Source organism: Perkinsus marinus, assembly GCF_000006405.1.
Source record: "Perkinsus marinus ATCC 50983 genomic scaffold scf_1104296976014, whole genome shotgun sequence".
Classification (NCBI taxonomy): Eukaryota; Perkinsozoa; order Perkinsida; family Perkinsidae; genus Perkinsus; species Perkinsus marinus.
The window spans coordinates 47,114-64,600 of record NW_003200561.1 but is presented as its reverse complement, the minus strand read 5'-3'; the positions used below and the strand labels follow the sequence as shown (position 1 = coordinate 64,600).

The following is a 17,487-nucleotide window of genomic DNA, read 5'->3' as shown; positions in this document are numbered from 1 at the left end:
CTGAGTTACCCCATCTCTATCGATGGTAATCTCATGTGGTTATGTGAGATGTCGCGACAGGTATTGAGCACCACCTAGGCTCGTGGTGTCCTTCTGCCCTACTACACCACCCTCCTCTCGGGAGACAACACAACAGTATGAAGGCCCGGGGATCAAGACACAAAACCATCCTAAGGCATGTGGTCCCCTTTAAAGGAGACCTCGTATGACATTCTAACACTGTTAGAGCATTCGAAGTTGCGTACAGCATCAGACTTCCACCATGTATTCAACGGGCATGCTCCACATCATATCGACCTCCCATTTTTCGCGAATCATGAATTACCTAGGAAGTACACAGAGTGTGTGGGAGAACACATCGGATAGCCTCAACTATAAAGTTAGACTACTTCTAATAAGATTGACAACCGCTCGAACTCATCGAATCAGTGATGGCCTCAACAGCTTATCCCATGTGCTCGAACACAGCAATAAGGAAGACGCCTATGGATGGCAAGGGTGGCGCCCTTCCCCAACTATACCACAGTCAATGCCATACAAAAATGTGGTGATCGAAAATGTCTCCTGCGGGCAGGTTGTCCCAACAGGATTGACGCCACACAGCGACGGTACCGGTTAGAATGGTACACGATCTCAAAAAAAGTGTTGGGCTTAATTTTAGTGCTATTCAAGAGATAGCAGCTATAGTCTATGCAACAAGGCTGAGCCTAATACTAATAGACCCAGAATAATCGTAGCACTCGCCGCGTCCATCGCCATCGGGTCCTCTCGGGCCAGAATATCAACAGGGATGAGCATAGTGTTGACTTGCGAGAGCAAGGGAGATTTACTATCATCGTTACAACGGCAAAGCGAAGAAGTGCTAGCCGCCAGAGTGCACGGAGAGAGACGCCTACCATGTTGGGAATACTAAACGCCGATGGTAATAACCAACACGACATAGAAAGAACAAGCGTGAGAAACTATCATTTCTAGTGGGCTCACAAATTGTGGTATTGCTGTATTACTCACACACGCTGTTGCTGGCCCTGTGTCCTGCCCTTTTCTATTCCCTCATCGAGAGACTGATCAGAAGCGATGTGAGCCAACACCACCTATAACGATAAAACTACCTTGCATAGGTCCTCTACGACAGTTTCCTCCAACATAACGAGAGTTCCATCAGATTTCATAAGGCAAACCTCGACGTTCTTCCCACTAGAGTCCACGACCTCTAGCAGAGCCCTGACCGCCATTTCTATTGTTTCCTGTTCAGACATGTCCTCCTTGTAGTTCTTCTCGAGATAGTCACTCACTGATGCACAGCCCATTGAATCAGCCGGTAGTGAGTGAGGATATTACCAGTCTTGCTGTTCCTCCCAATAGCAGCAGCCTTCCACGAGTTGAATGACCCAGATGGATCTGTCTGGTATCTGCGTTCAGGAAAACGACTTGAATGACATCTTCTAGGGAGGCTTACAACTGGGGTTTCTTCTGCTCGTTTTGTCCGATTATCAAGGTTGATATACCGAAGGGACGAGCGCCTGAATAGTACAATGACAAGCACCATCCTCCCATTATAGTGTATGACCTCCCTTATAGGTGTACTGCTGTTGGACTCCTGCAATGTATCGAGCCACATAGTCCACTGTTGGTTGGTCCTCAACATTGAGGCGGTAGCTTTGACACTCCACACGAGCCTTATTGGCCAATACCTGTATTTAGATGTCGAGTCAGAGTAGACGATGAACCCGCATTATCACCCTTGCGTCAGCGTTAAGGCCAGCGAAAGCCAACATCACGTGTTGGTCTATTCTGAGGATCTTCCGGACCGTCCTAAGGTAGTATACATAGCTTCCTTTTGACGATAGGAACCAGTGTTGGAAAATATGCACATAGTCGGCTACATGTGTTGGTGATAAAATAAAAAGAATTTTGGAAATTTTTGAAGTTACTCGTTGGTTTTGGGACACTTCTATCAGAATTCGTGTGTAAACCTTCATGTCAGTGAGGAAACTGCTGAGCTCAGGTGAGGAAACCAAACATATATTCCAACACTGATAGGGCCATACCTAGGATCTTGTAGCTTAGGAATAGCCTTCCTTTCAACAGCCAGCACTGCAGTGTCCTTTCCTCGGACCCCAACCGCTGTGGTCCCCTTTCTTACCGCCTCCAACGCGTATCTTGAAATGCCCAACTAGAGTTCAGTTTACAATACTCTTATACTGATACTTACTCAACTTGGAAGAGATGACCATCGGGCGAGAACACTGTAATAGCGCGATCATAACCCGACATAACCGAGCAAGGTGAGTGTAGCAAAAACTACGAAACGACGACGATACTACTATCACCGACCATACAGGGAAGCCATGATAGAGATAGGCAGACTCGAACGTTCCAAACGCCTACTAGTCAAAGACCCTCGATCTCGAGTGGTGAAATGGAAGTCATTCCTATCACATATCAAATAGTGGTGGAGCGTCGACAGCGTTTGTCCAACTCGTTTGCTCCTCCTCTTCCACGAGCATCATCTCCCACGATGACATTGTTACGATACAGTCCCGTTTCAAAAACTTTATCTGGCAGGAACCGGTCTGTGGTGGACTGAGATCGCGATATGCTTATTGTGATAATGTATGGGAGGTCGAAACAAACCAACCTTCCGCAATAATAAGGGGATACTGCCCTATTAGATGGATCAATTTGACCAATACCACACCATCATCACTACTGTTGCTTCCATAGCCAGTTAGCATAGAACACTCCTCACAGCACTCGCTTTAACTCACCTCGGGATCTAAGAGCAGTCCAGCCAAATACCTCCGCACTGTCCTGTGACGACAGTACCATTGAGGAAACTGGACCGCGCACTGGACCGCTCTATCGCTCTCTACTCTGCCACTCTAGATCTATCCTATCTGAGATCTTGAGTTAAGTTGTGCGGTTCTCTCTCTCACAGAGTCCCTCGCCTAGAACCACTCAGAACTGCACAGCACCGCCACAACAGAAGAATAGTGTGTGATGCACTTGCACCAAAAGAGCATCTTCAATCTCGCTCGCCCTAATTCGCGCACGCCCGGTAGTTAATTTTTCCTTAGTATATACAACTGGAATATTGCCCATGAAATCTCGTGCTACAGGTATACACCTACGTCAATATCGCGTATCTCCGGAACGGTCTCCCTATGAGGAAGCTAGTCCAGTTTTTTTCGCAACGCTCAACCTGCAGAATCATGGTTAATAGGGGTAGATAGTATGCCGTCTCGCAGTTTTATCCTTATGTGTCGTCTACTCATACACCATGCAATGCTACTCTGGTGCTTACATCAAGCTCGAGGGTCCAGCATCAAGGTAAGCTCCTTATCAGAAGCCAAATGTGGGATACAACAACTCCATATTCAGAGAGCCGCTTCATCACTGCGGAAATCCCTGAGCAGGTCATTGAGGTCCAAATCGAAACGTAGAGCCTCTGTAGGTCTACAGCGATGCCTCTATCTCCAATGCTCAACACAATCAGATCGATGAACCCGAACCCGACACCTGTGCCTTCTCATACACAGTGACTACGGCATCTGAGCTGATGTCCTACTACCTAGAGCTCTCCGCAGATCGTACTCATATCACCACGTTCCAATACGGGACGTAAGTCTCATATCGATCACTACTATGAGCTAGTTCCGTCCTTAGGTCTAACGAGCTGCCCATTCATGAGAACCCTGATGTTGTTGTACTCGACCCTAGGCCTAAGACATGTCTCCAAGCATTTGAAAGACTCTTGAAGATGGGCGCCCATATAGGACAACATCGAGGAAAGCATACCTTGACGATGTGCAGTGCGGGACGTGTAATCTCCCCTGAAGTAGCGGTAGCGCGAATAGAACAGATCCGCGAGGCTCATTACAATGCTCATTACAAGCTATACGACATGTCCAGTTATCAAGGAATATGTGCAATGATCGAGGACCTTTATGCTGAGATCAATGAAGTTCTCTCAGGAGAGAGATCAGTCATCCGCGCAGTGAGACTCAACATCCGGAAATAGACGGACCCCAATCTTCCTTCTTTGGTGTTCAGTTCCCTCGTCAAAAATGCGTTCTCCATAGCAATGGTAACGCTGGGGACTTCCGCATCGTTTTCGATGCAGACACGGGCCACATCAAAAGTTTCCGGAAAAACCAGTATGTCTCTATTCTTTCATCTCAAACGTGAAAGCACTCTCTTACTATTACTGTCGTCTTAGTTACGTGATCATCCCGTCAGGCGATGATCATAAAGTTGTTGTGGGTCCTGATGCAACTTGCGAGGAAATTTCGAGAAAGTTCATTTGCAGCTATATGAAGGATTCCCTGGTCAATAGGAAATGCAGAATGAGACTGCGCTGCGGGGATTACCATGCGAGGCGCGGAGCAGTTTCGTCTAAACGGGAAGATCTCAATTTGCTGAAGCCAGTTGGGACGGTCCCTAAAGGGGAGAGTCCCACTGAGTTTCATGCCTACGAATGCGCTATACCGCCTCTTGAGTATGCTTTCGACGACATGAAAGGAAAAGAAACAACCATCGATTTGCACGAGGTACAAAGATCATCTATGACACTCTCTGAAAGTTTCACTCGTATGATATAGTCCGTAGGTAGCCTCATTTTTCTCAGGGGTTCGACATCGAGAACTGTGAGCTCAGTTATAAGGTATCGGGTCCACCATACCATTTGAAAGCGCCCCTACGTTTGGGATACGACAGGCGAGGTTTCACCATGATCAGTGATGGAAAGTAAGAAAACCACCAACCCGCTGACCCCTGAGCGATTGGCATTCCCGATTGAGCCCAAGTGTCATTTCCTGTCGGCACTAATCTGAACGGAGCGCCTCATACTTTAGAACGCGACTATATTTCACGGAGAGGTTCCATCCTGAACTGGAAGTTTGTGATGAGCTCGGCCGGAGATACGAAATGCCTGCGACAAGAGATTGTCCAACGCAGATGTCGGCTCTCCTGAGACAGGGATATCTCCAGCAGCGCCATGATAGCGCGCCAATTATTCCAGATCATAGCACTAAGATTCTCGCCATTCTCAATGCCATGAGCAGTTCTGATGAATCCAAGGTGAAAGACTACGATGCTTTGGATATCCAAACTCTTCGGGACATACCCAAGTACTTGCTGGCGTGGTATGACCACATCACGAGAATGATTCATAAGAAACCAACAATTGGTTACCCCGTTGAGGAAGTAAACCTAGTACAACGTATCAGAATGCCTGAATCCATAATGTATTGTCCTATGCAGGGTATTCAGTGCACCATACATGATGTCTTGGAGGCCGCATCCTTTCAAGTCATCCTTCATTTGGATATAATGGAGAATACTGAGGTTCACCTTGTTGCAGCAATTCTCCCCACAGACGAGTCCGAACTTCGGCAGGCTGTGTAAGAACTTCCCCTGTCTAGGAAGCGCACTGTGAATTTCTCTGTGTTTCGCATAGCTTTCCTTCATCTCAGGTCATACGACATCGCTCTGAGTTCGGGCATTCCGGAGTTGAAATCAAATCCCACGCTGAAGTCAACGGCAGCGTCCTGCAAAGAGAAGCTGACTGCAGTTTTGTTGGAATCATGGGACTCCCTCGTAAAGTCGTTACTGAGGAGAACTCACACGCTTTATGACGAGTTGGCAAGCTTCAACCTTCAGCAGCTGCTCAACGAGGCCGAGCATGACTGGGAACTGTTGGATTGGAAATCGCCTTCACCGACCGTATTTCGACTCCCAAAAGCTCTTCTAACCAGAGATGTTATCGTTTCTCTCGCCCATCGTTTTGTCGGAGAACAGGTGGTGTTCAAAAACCTCGCAAGGAAGAGCGCAATGGTACGTCGAGTAGTGAGTTACATCTATCGTATCCTCTAGTGAATCCTGACAGAATCCTGACGCGCATAGCGCCACTGATGCGCTGTGTGAGCTACAACTGGATGGCCCCAGGGCGAAGGAGGGTCTAAAGTATAGGCTGGGACTCGACCGGTCGTTCAGAATAGCTTTCGTGTCCTTCCAAAGGTAGGTCGTTGTATCCGTAAGTTCATCACATCATGAAGGAGCCACGTCGCAGGCACATCATCGTGAAAACTAAAGAATTAGAGGAACAATTTAAATCGGTCAAGTGGTATGCTCACTGGGAATCGAACCACGTTTCTACTGCAACAACGGAGAGCATTGAATCTGACTTGATGGGCTATGGATCGCCGAATGGGAGAGATACGGCGGGCCTCTGCAAGCTGGCATTTGTCTACTATCTCGAGACCTCACGATTACTCCCTGGCGTTCAAAAATACATAGCGAAGAATAATCCCGGTTTCATCGATCCACATGGTGTGACCATAGGCAAGGATGGACATTACTACGTATCGGAGACATCTGCACTGGGGAAGCTTCTCATTATGGTAGCGAAAGCCGCGGAGGAGCTTTCGTCTGATGAGTAAGGGTTGAGTCTTTTGGGTGATGAGTTTCTGGTTGAATATCGCAATCGGTGATATACTTAAAATCATTGCAAATCACGATTCTTGGTTGGAGTGTGCCTGTCTGCTGTCAGGGAGGGAGATTATGCTATACCCCGACCAAGTGCATTGGCGGAAATTAAGAAGAGCTAGCATGTTCTACATCTAATCAGGCATGCCATATACATAGCAGCGTTTATGGCAGGTACACATCCGGGCGCGAATATTCCTCTAACTACAAACAAGAGATGTGCGATGTATAATCAATTTATCTAAAATGGTGTCCAATCGTCCGTCTCATTCTCTTGCTTTGTCACATATAAGGGGAAGTTGGTTTTCGAGCCCGGCGAGTTCACTATGGGAATCCGCAGAATATCGAGAGCATCGAGCCACTGTCACAACCGCCAGAACTCTGTCGTAACCGAAACCCAAGCTCTGACTAGGAAAATGTTGTTCGTTATGATAGAAATATTCATAGAACACTGTGTTACATGGACGGAGAACCACAGAGAACTCCAACAGGCCATGGAAAGCCGAGGTCCATCGGTAGTTGGTTCGACCGTTGGTGTATGACGTACACTGTACGTAGGCATAATGCCTGGGGAAATAAGAAGCTTCCTTCGTCGGCTATATAGGCATCCTTCTTCACTTCTATTCAGTGTTTTCTCAGTTATTCAGAGACTGCCTCTGTTTCAGCACAAAAAGGCATTATCTTGAGCTCGCTCGGCAGAAAGGAAAAACTCATCCGTAGGGAGTAGGTCTCTCACCCACTGGAAACGATAGGCCACTGAATACTGATATCCTCATTCAATGGTAATCCAGATTGGAAGCTCTGCTCGAGGAGGTTCATCTCTGGATACTCCTTGAGATCTGTGATACATTTCCTGTTCCGGCTCAGTGCAGGAAGTATTGACCACAGAGTCTCTGGTCAATACTTTCACCCCACCCGATCCGCCATCACTCCGGCAGGATCCGGAATATTATGGGCCCGCACACAGGAAGGAAGGCTAAGCTGAAGATCACCTCTCTACATGGAATGATAACGATTATCTGGAGCTGTTCTCCTTGGTGATGTTGTGTTGTCAATCGGATGATCGATGTCTTGTATTAATCTTTAGCATGGGAATGCTACCGTGAAACGGAACGTAATGACTGAGCTTTATGTTGTGTAACCTCTGAGGTTGACCCAAGACGCATGCAATATTCCCATGGGATCCCACACAGTCATCACCCGACGAGGAGGGACCGGCTGACAGCTGTCGCAGATCCCTCATCGAACGTGGAAAGGCTTCCAGCAGACCCATATCGGGAATAGCTCTATACAGAGCAAAATTAATGAGCGTCGAGTGTGCATGGGAGTCTCTCCCGAAATGGGAAGATGCGAACTTCATCATCCTGGCTTAAGTGATTTGGATAGCGAGCCCGTCGCCGAGATCATGGATGTCAAGCAGAGGATTCTAGCCCATTTTAGAGCGGAAAACCCGAGAAGTTGGGAGGACTAAGAGTATCGTGAATATCGCAGTTTCAACGTGCGATCACTGCTCAAGTTCAACGTCTCTACTCTCTTGCTCGAAGACCGTTCGAAGCCAAACGATTGCCGCGACCCTTTGCCGACTCACCAGAAGACTCTAGTTCGTTGTCCTTGTTAGCGACCATGTACCCACTGAGTTGTGTTGTTAGATGGGAGGAGGGCAGCGACCTTTTAGACGTCTTCTGTTGGCCATAAGCGTTGCATTCAAACTGCGAGCCCCCTGAAACGCGAATACATCTAGACTGACGCCGTTATCGGGCTCTCCTACCTTGGTCGTTCTGTAGTGGCCAGTACTTGATGGTCAACATATCGAGCGGACTCGAGCTGGATCCTCTCACCTACAAACATCTGCAGGAGGAGTTTTCCCAGAATATGCATTCCTTCCTCGTCCTTCTCAGCATCACTTCGTTAAGTTCCGGGCTGGAGACTCTGAAGGTAAGCGTAACCGATTCTCGAGTTACCCGAGTCCATCATCGATTTCACTCTTCAGGCTCTTTTCCATCGAGGGAAGAAGGTAAAATTTGGGCTCATATCTCAGTGCATCCCATATAACGAGTATCCCAAATTTCAGGCGAGACTCGAACTAAGCCTCGACGAGTTGTCAAATGATCAGGTCAATCCATCAAGAGGCCCCAAAGATAAATGCTCTCTGCGATACGCCGCGCCGGGAAGAGACTTCTACTACGTAGAACTAACCAGCGATTTGACGGGCGTACAGGTGTTCAGAAAGAACGAGTGAGACCCTACATTCGCGGCGTGGCCGTAATTTCACACCAGAATGCGACGGAATGGAATGATAGTTTGATAACTTGATCAAGCGTATCATAGATGGAGAGCATCGATAATCGATCACTCTTGTAGGTGGAGATTGATTAAATCGGCTGGGTTCTTACTTACACGATCTCTCGATGACCATTCCCGAAAACCTAAAAGTTGCAAAGAGGCGATACTATCACTCATAAGAAGAACGGCAAAAGAACAGTCTCTTACGGGATCAACCGCAAGCAGTTTGGAGGTTAAGGGACGTAGAACCGACGAGACGAGCATGCTCACGCGTGCAGTGGATAACGCGAAGAAAGAGAAGAACCTCTTTGAGTTTGGCGTCAGGGACGGCCGTGTTGAGGCCTTGCTCAATCATATGTTCGAGAAAAATCAAAAAGTAGACATGGATGACGAATGGGATGAAGTCAAAGTGGTAAGTAATTGGCCTTATCGCAAGTATACCATAACAAGAGGATTCCTCTTAGAGGAATAATCAATTCTACTTATTAAATCTACAGACATTAATAGTGAAATCACAGTGTGGGTATATTAGTCATCTATCACTATGAGTTGTTGGTGATATTTGTATTGAGATAGTTACAGTAGTATCCTTTCAGACGTTTGATCCTATCGAATGCAAATTGGACTACACATACCGATCTGAAAATTATGACGCATACCACCACCGGTTATACCCTCATTATACTCTGAAGTATGACGTTCACAGAAAACGGATGGAAATGATCAGCGATGGAACGTGAGAATACCACACTCCTCGATAATCATTGACAATAATCTGCACGTCGGCTAATGCGATTTCTGAATCAGGCTTAGTTTATATCCAACATCGAAGCTCGATCTAGGGGATATCTCGGACACGACAAACGAGATAGGGGACGACCTGTTCGGAGTCTGCGAAAGAGAGATGCAAAAGCACGTGGAATTAGGGTTGTCTCTAACTGTGGGCAGCTACACTCGAACCGATACAAGGTTGCAGACTGAGAAAACTCTGCTTGCCCTTCACGAAGGGGACGATAGGAACGTCGATGGAAGGGCCCTCACTAAATGGGCAGAAGCACTAGGGAGGCTACACACGGAGATTCGCCGGCGATTTGCAGCTGACGCAGAAAAAGGATATTGCCAACAAGCGGTGAGTCAATAATACTGGTCTCTGCTCTCGACATTCGCAGTCTATTCTCGGCCTCATCTGATCCTTCAGTTGAATTGAACAATCTTTTTATATTAGTAATAACATGAGCAGTTTCTTGAATTTCAAGATCTGAAAACGACAGCACACTCAATGAATGTCAGTGGAGAAAATTTTACTGCGGAGATCCTCTTGCGAGAGTCTTTCATACCTTCAGGACTTCCAATGCAGTATTAGGATAAAGCCGCTCATTATGGGCTCGCTTGATGCATATGCATACTATGAGATGGCCATAACAAACGATGAACGACGCACTGCTTATTTTGCCGATCGTCTTTCCGAAGCTGGTTGTGCGATGTACCCGTAAGAAAAAGCTACGACTTCATTCTATGACAAGATGCTAGGAGGACTTAGACTTATTTCTTTTCAGGGATGTGAGCACGGATATGCGACTTTACAAAGTCCCTCGAACCGATGAGAACAATGCCCTCGAGAGGAGATTCCCGGGCACCTGTCATGCTCGATTGGTTGAGATGGTCCAGCAGTCTGCACAGTTCACCTACACTGAGGCAGGCGACGAAGAATATGGGAAACTAGTTTCGTTGATACAGAAACAGATAGAAATAGACTCTCGAGATGGGTCGTGGAAAGCACTAGGATACCAGGAAGATCCATCCCTATACGTAGTGGAGAACACCTCCGTGACTGCTGATGTGCTCATCAACAACATGCATGCCAGCGTCAAGTCCGGTGCCGATAAGATCCGCATTTACCGTCGAGGAAACGACGTAATCTCGACGAGCTCTGTGGTCTTCCGTGACGTTCCTCCTAATCATCATGTCGATGAAAAACGTCGTACACATGGGTATCGTGTTTCAGGTCTTGCCGCTTTGTAGCCTCAGCATTGAAGGCGAGGCGGCCGTTATGGCGGATTCGAATCCCTCCAGCCACACACTTAAATTGCAAAAGAACTTCCGAATACAGGGCTTAAGCACTCCCAAGTAAACCTTGCGGAGTCCAATCAAATCGCTGTGTGCTGTCGTCTGTTCGTATTGTCACAGAACCGTTCGAGAGAACTAAAGCGATCATAAGTTCTGGCTATTTCAAAGAGAATAATATCTCTTTTATCCAGGCACAAATTATACGACATACCCAAGATATGGAAGGACATCAAAGACGACTTTCTCGAATCATCTCAACAATCAGGCATTGGATTGACATCTACTGAAGAGCTCTGCCGAATCGCCTTGTACGATTATTTGCTCGCTGCTCGACGATACACGGGGAAAAAACAAGGCCAGTCCTCTCCAGTACCGAACTTGGTCTTGGGAGATATCAAGAAGAAGGAGGTCAGAAATGGCACTTACAAATTTACCGTGGAGAAAAATTCCCCATTGGCAAATTGGTTTGTGCTGCTGGGACGAATCGCAGAAGAAAGAGAGGTAGGGCCAAGAAGGGGGGCCTCAATAGTAGGATGGGCATCTACCACTCCCTTTTCAGATCGTGAAAGAGTACGAAGTCCCCTGGGGGATAGTCCCGCTCGAGGAAGTGCCTGAGCTGCTCAGTTGAGCAGTTGGAGGAGAAACTAAAGGCCACTAAAACCCGTATCCCGCCATCTTAGTGAACGACTCATTCCATCAACCCTATTAGATGTACATGTTGTTGTTCATTGTGATGTCTGTTATCTGTGCCTAGTAAGGCTATTGTGTTCAGTATTTGAAACTTTGTTATTGTGAACCAAACGCTTTCACCAAATTTGTGAACCAAATTGTGCTCACTTTAGAACCAAACGCTGGCGCCGGCCTAGTTAGACTTGATGCGGATATGCTAGGCCGTTGATGTTGCGTTACTCAGTTAATCTGAACGCTTGGACCAGAACCAGCTGACAGGCAGACCAGGCCATATCATTCCCTCCTGGCAGCATCCACTCCTCACCATGTGGCATTATCATCTTGTTGTTGTGATTTCGGAATACAACTTGTAGTATCAGTTGTAGTATCACTTTTAGTATCAGTTCGGGATACAACAAGTGTAGGCAACTATCATCATGTAGTCAATGAATAAGCAATACGATAAAAGAACGAGATATTTAATGCTGAGTTTGATCATTAAGATATCACAAGTCATCGGAGCTCCTCTCCAGAAGTTAACACACACGTAAACGGAGAACTCGACAGCCACGGGACCGCAGCGTCTCTCAAGTTGTTGAGGTCTCATTGAAGATTCTTGGTGATGGAAATCGAGGAAAGCCTAATCCTAAGTTCCTGATACGACCCCATACCCAGCGCTAGGCATGTTGGGAAGGGGGACCCGAGGGCAGTGAATGAGGCAGCAGTTGTCTGAACCGCTGATGGACGTGATGTTGCTACAAGCAGGAGAGCCCTTTTATCATTTCCTTTGAGGATCTCTGTTCCACGAATGTATGGAATACTGCTTCCACTCGACTATGAATACATGGCGCGGTCATGTTAAATACTCTACACGTCATTGGGAACACGGTTGTCATACTGTCGCCAATGTAGTCCTTACATGAGCGAAAACTACTCCCTACGTTGCATTATAATATACTAGGCCTTCGTGACTTCAATGAATTTGACCTAGGTTCCCGGTTCGATCCCAGGATTGTACATTTTCCGTCATCAAAGGTTCTTGTCGATATCTCGTCGAGCTGTTCTCATAACCGATATGCGTTCTTCGTTTTTTGCGGAAACCTCGGCATATAGAAGAGTCGTTTGATTTATCTGCTGGTCTCCTACGCTTCGTAAATAAACAGAATATTTCCGTAACGCACGCACTCACTCGAGAATCCATCAATCTCCTGTAGACAGAATAGTATCGTACAGCGATAAGAAGAGGTTTATCTTGGTGTCACTAGTGCCCTTAGGCTTTCGCTATAGATTTTCAGTAACCCTAACTCGACCATCTCCCCAATTTTCCTTGATCGTGGGGACAGAAATTAACGACCCGTTTGTCTTAGTAATTTCGTCATGTGCTCTTATCAAGATCAACTTGTTTAACCAGTTTACTCAGCGAAGACCTCCGGCGTGTGTCAGAGGGCAGGTACGTTGTGTCAACGCAATACTTAGCGCTATTAGCTATGCTCCAAAGCTCACTCAGGATGTTGGGTTACATCATACGTTCGACTCAGTTATTTGTCATTCATTTCTTCAACCTCCCGTACACCCTGGCGATGTAAGTGTGGCAGCTCACGTTACGTATGAGGCTGGCTCCATTATATTGGCCGAGGGCTTCCGGAAGGGAACCGGGTAATTCGTCATTCGTAAAATCATCAAGGGGAACATCTCTGCCGGTATGCTACCACCCGGTCGTTAGTTCTAATAATAATACAGTAAACAAACAACACTACTGCATACTGCCATCGCTATAAGTGTACGAGTATTTCTTGTTGTAGTAGGAGTGCTGTGTGTCGTGTAGTGGGATAAACGTTGACTTCAATCGATCAAACTGCCATAACTCAAAATGCATCGCATAATAACATATATAAATTCATATTATCAATGCAGCAGACATCGCAATAGCGAAGATTCCACTCGAATGACTGCCATCTTCTTCACCTTATCCCTACACACGTACTACAGTTTTTCTGATACTAACATAACAATGACGGTAAAAAATGAATAGCAGTAGTGATAGGATTCGTTTGATAGAGTCTTAGAAGTAATCTCTCGTGTTTCACAATAGGCCATATTCGCGTAATGCTACATCTAGTCCCCTAAGGCACACACACCTCTTCGACGAACTCCTCTCAGCCGCTTCCGAGCTTACCTTCGTGCGAATAAACCAGCGTCTCTCTGGATCAGGCCGGGATGGAAACGAGCACATTCGCAGTAGACATAATTCTGCAAGAGTCTCTTGGTGGGTTTGAAGTTGTCAAATGACCAATCCACTGGCCTAGACAGGGGAACAGTGATTTTCAAATAGTCGATTTCCAATCTCACCAATTTCCTCATCACATTCACGACTCAGGATAGAGGAGTACTACAGTCAGCGAATTCCAACGAGAATGACAAAATTCCAAGTGATTTCACAGGAGCATGGCGTTACCCTCACGTACCTCTCAGCCTCTGGTTCGTCATCAGGGCTATGATATCCTTCAAGATAAGGATGCTTCAAAGATTGGTCCACAGATATACGTCTAGTCGGGTCGAATCGTAACATCAAATTCACCAACTACAGTAAACCACTAACCACACAATAATATCACTCCCGCTTACATCCAGAGCTAGAGGGTTCGCATGGGGATAGAGTTCGCCCATAGCTTTACCGCAAGATTGAGGGCATTTCCTTATGAACCTTGAGGAAAATAATATACCCAATATAGAGCCTATACATTCTCACCGTCTAGCCGGGCCATCAGGGGGTAACCAGTGCAGCTCCTCTTCAGTGGGCGTACCTAGTATGGCATTCAGGGGCATGCAGTACGGCAGGTGGGGTCCTCACCAGAGACTTCTATTATTTTCTTGATCTGGTCAAGATGGTCCTTACCCGTAAAGAGAGCTCTTCTCCCTATCAGCTCACATAAGATGCACCCGACTGCCCTGAAGACACGAAACAACCCATGTCACGTTTCTTCGTCTTTCTAAGTGATGAACCTTCTTACCACACATCGATCGCTTTTGTATACTCAGAAGCTAGCAGGACGACCTCTGGAGCCCGATACCACCTAAAACACGAAAATGGTTCAACACAGTAGTAACCTCATTGCTTACCTTGTTACAACATAGTCAGTGAGGTTCGAATCCAGGCTACCCTCGTCACAACCATGGGAGAAACCTCGGGCCAGACCAAAATCACAAATCTTCAGATCGCAGTTCCTAAAACGACTACGTTTGGTTAGTAATCGCTGAGGAAACTGAAAATAGATTATGCTTTACAATTCGATATTAAAATGAAAGTATACCCAAGGTTATTGGGATTTCCGATGAGTATATGTAAAAATCCAGCCTCACAACATGAAGCCGTGAGGTGAACAACAAGCGACTCTTGTGTGGTTCGGTGTAATCTCCTAAAACCTTACTTATTGACTAGAATATTGCTTGGCTTGAGGTCTCTATGAATGACGTTGGCAGAATGAAGGTACTTCAGTCCCCTCAACATTTGATAGATGAAGTATCTGAGTGAATATTAGTGCGATACGGTCGTCGTCGCCGTCCCTACTGATAATGCTCATCCGTAAGGCTTTGTTTTGAGTATATAACACGATGTAGATCCGTTTCCATCAGGTCCGTCACCTAAAACCCTATATACCAGTCGGGAAGAGAGAAGGTGTACTCTACAATATAGATATCTTCGAAATCAGGGCTCTGTGGCGGATACATATCCAGAATACGCACAATGTTATCATGGTCAAAAGTCCTGATAGTAGGCAACCTCAGCACCACACACAGCCGTTACAGGAGTTTACCTCAATAGTTTTATCTCTCTCAGGATGCGTTTCGCATCAATTAGATCATCAAAGGCATTTTGTACTTTCTTCACAGCAACCTTGTGATCTAACACAAAGACTCTGACAATCTGACCAACACTGCAGGGCATACCTCTTCCATCGCTGAAGCTCGCTACCGTTCCATAGGCACCTGAACCCACCTTACGGATGAATTCCATATGCCTTGGAACCTAAAAAACCGATCGTTGGTATGATGAAGACTACGGGGGATGGGTCGTACAGTGTAACTGGTTTTCCCGTCAATATGAACCTGTTTCATTCCTTCAAGATAAGTCATCTCCATGACTGGCAAAGGGCGGGAAGTCAAGCAACAAACGAAGAGCTGAGAACGACTCGTGTGCTTCTTACAGTGTGCGTCGAATGGACGGTACTACGGCAGAGAACTATAGAAGAGCGCAAGATGATAGATACATTTGGAACTCCCGCTGCGATCACGTGCTTCGCTCCGCCGCGATCCTGAGATTTTTTCTGCATTTTCCAATTTATGGCACCTCTATGGTAGGACCTCATTGTCACGCGGTTTTCTCATCATCATCTAATGCAGTTATGATCAGCGATGGGAGCAGTGAGCTTGCTCGTGAATTTCACAAGCAAGACCATGCTGTGCCGGCACTTTACTATCCAAAGGGCTGCTGAGCGGTGATGGCATCACCGTGATGCTCTTGGGGACAGCTGAAAGAGATCAGAGCGCAAGGGAAATATACAGAATGGTCGCTGTTCAGACTGATAACAACCGCTCCCCCCGCGGGTTATGCAAGGGTCTTACGCAAAAATTGATAAACTAGTCACGAGCGATAAGCCGTCACGATAAAGTGATGTAAATTGAGTGGGAAAGATGTTGTCATGGAGCGGTATGCCACGGTGATGTGTCGGATTCGGTATCGGCTTGACTTATATAGAAGTGGACGACAATAGTGCTGCATGGTGTGCTCATAACCAGTTTATTTCCCAATAAGGGTGTTGTGCATGGCAGTGTGGAGGTGGACTTCGAGGGGTTAAGACAGTCTTTATCATTCCATGACCACGACAGAGCAGCCTTCTACTACACTACGGAGGCATAGCAAGGGAGGAAAAGGGAAGGGCAAAGGAAAGGGGAAGGGCAAAGGGAAGGGGAAGGGAAGGAAGGGTAGTAGGGTTATGGTAGAGTCGTCCTTGTCTGAGTGGTCCTATCGCCTTGGTGAGTCAGGAGCATGATGTTGGGAATTATGGAGTGAAACTTACGTACATTTTAAAGCTCTAGTTTGCTTTTAGTGAAATCAGTTCCATCGGGCGGGGCATCTATGCCATAGTCTTAAGATGTGCCTTTATAAATTCGATTCCATTGCGTGGGGCACCTATGCCATAGCCTGCAGGTATGCCTTAGTATAAGCAATTCCATCGGGCGAGGCACCTTTGCCATAACCTTAAGATGTGCCTCAGTACAATCAATGCCATCGGGCGGGGCACCTATGCCATAACCTCAAGATATTCTTTAGTACAACAGATTCAATCGAGCGGGGCACCTATGCCATAACCTCAAGATATGCTTTAGCATAGTCGATTCATTCGAGCGGGGCACCTATGCCATAACCTTAAGATATGCCTTAGTACAATCAATTCTATCGCCGGCGCTCCTATGCTATAAGTTTAAGATATGCCCTAGTATAATCGATTCCTTTGGGCGGGGCAGTTATGCTATAACCTCCAAATACGCCTCACTACAATCAATTCCACCGGGCGGGCCACCTATCTCATACCCTTGAGATAGGTTCAGTACAAGTGATTCCATCGGACGGGGCGCTTATGCCATAACCTTAAGATACGCCTCAGTGCAATAAATCCTTCCGAAAGGCACCTATGCCATAGCTCCTAGATATGCCTTAGTACAATCATTTTTGATGATGGCATGACCGATTTGCTCGGGGCAGATATGCCACATCGAGGTCGGCCTTTACGTTACAATCTTCATGACAATCCAAGACACGCACTTTGATTCACAAGACTTTCCGCCCTCAGAAGACGGCAACAGCCATGCCGCGCTATGGCGTTATGGCTTATCCGACTTGGTCGAAGTCAGCCTCGCTGACAACGAAAGTGATACCCAGAAGTCGTCAAAATTGAAATTAGTGTGGTGGTGTAGTCC

At 46.6% G+C, this 17,487-nt stretch overlaps 6 protein-coding genes across 8 annotated transcripts in view; 4 read left to right on the top strand and 2 right to left on the bottom strand.

Moving 5' to 3' along the window:
* Pmar_PMAR007475 (proteasome subunit alpha type, putative) overlaps positions 1 to 2,299 on the bottom strand; it is a 3,327-nt gene extending 1,028 nt beyond the window's left edge. The window contains exons 1-8 of one of the 3 annotated variants that reach the window (XM_002764864.1): positions 2,216 to 2,299; positions 2,052 to 2,162; positions 1,743 to 1,815; positions 1,571 to 1,694; positions 1,460 to 1,523; positions 1,342 to 1,412; positions 1,113 to 1,294; positions 978 to 1,064 (exon numbers count right to left, since the gene is read on the bottom strand). In XM_002764864.1, the coding sequence (XP_002764910.1) occupies positions 1,008 to 1,064; positions 1,113 to 1,294; positions 1,342 to 1,412; positions 1,460 to 1,523; positions 1,571 to 1,694; positions 1,743 to 1,815; positions 2,052 to 2,162; positions 2,216 to 2,277 (744 nt within the window). In that variant the 5' untranslated portion in view covers positions 2,278 to 2,299 and the 3' untranslated portion in view covers positions 978 to 1,007. Of the gene's footprint in view, positions 1 to 977; positions 1,065 to 1,112; positions 1,295 to 1,341; positions 1,413 to 1,459; positions 1,524 to 1,570; positions 1,695 to 1,742; positions 1,816 to 2,051; positions 2,163 to 2,215 lie in introns of those variants that run through there. The other 2 variants (XM_002764865.1, XM_002764863.1) reach the window with 2 other exon arrangements.
* A 984-nt stretch (positions 2,300 to 3,283) lies between these two features.
* Pmar_PMAR007474 (hypothetical protein) lies at positions 3,284 to 4,024 on the top strand (the record flags this gene model as incomplete). Its single annotated transcript, XM_002764862.1, has 3 exons — positions 3,284 to 3,333; positions 3,466 to 3,624; positions 3,670 to 4,024. 3 exons carry the CDS (start codon positions 3,284 to 3,286, stop codon positions 4,022 to 4,024), a joined length of 564 nt encoding a protein of 187 aa, XP_002764908.1.
* Positions 4,025 to 4,929: 905 nt separating this feature from the next.
* Positions 4,930 to 5,409, top strand: Pmar_PMAR007473 (hypothetical protein; the record flags this gene model as incomplete). Its single annotated transcript, XM_002764861.1, has 1 exon — positions 4,930 to 5,409. The coding sequence occupies one exon, from the start codon at positions 4,930 to 4,932 to the stop codon at positions 5,407 to 5,409; it is 480 nt and encodes a 159-aa protein (XP_002764907.1).
* A 3,625-nt stretch (positions 5,410 to 9,034) lies between these two features.
* On the top strand, positions 9,035 to 9,357 carry Pmar_PMAR007472 (hypothetical protein; the record flags this gene model as incomplete). The annotated part of the gene is made up of 2 exons (XM_002764860.1): positions 9,035 to 9,184; positions 9,349 to 9,357. The coding sequence occupies 2 exons, from the start codon at positions 9,035 to 9,037 to the stop codon at positions 9,355 to 9,357; spliced, it is 159 nt and encodes a 52-aa protein (XP_002764906.1).
* Positions 9,358 to 10,151: 794 nt separating this feature from the next.
* Pmar_PMAR007471 (hypothetical protein) lies at positions 10,152 to 10,903 on the top strand (the record flags this gene model as incomplete). The annotated part of the gene is made up of 3 exons (XM_002764859.1): positions 10,152 to 10,261; positions 10,329 to 10,686; positions 10,778 to 10,903. 3 exons carry the CDS (start codon positions 10,152 to 10,154, stop codon positions 10,901 to 10,903), a joined length of 594 nt encoding a protein of 197 aa, XP_002764905.1.
* A 2,688-nt stretch (positions 10,904 to 13,591) lies between these two features.
* Pmar_PMAR007470 (mitogen-activated protein kinase 2, putative) lies at positions 13,592 to 15,648 on the bottom strand (the record flags this gene model as incomplete). Its single annotated transcript, XM_002764858.1, has 14 exons — positions 13,592 to 13,631; positions 13,685 to 13,810; positions 13,974 to 14,089; positions 14,134 to 14,212; positions 14,258 to 14,312; positions 14,360 to 14,457; positions 14,520 to 14,582; positions 14,629 to 14,733; positions 14,937 to 15,032; positions 15,077 to 15,150; positions 15,196 to 15,274; positions 15,324 to 15,411; positions 15,457 to 15,535; positions 15,586 to 15,648. The coding sequence occupies 14 exons, from the start codon at positions 15,646 to 15,648 to the stop codon at positions 13,592 to 13,594; spliced, it is 1,161 nt and encodes a 386-aa protein (XP_002764904.1).
* Positions 15,649 to 17,487: the final 1,839 nt, after the last annotated feature.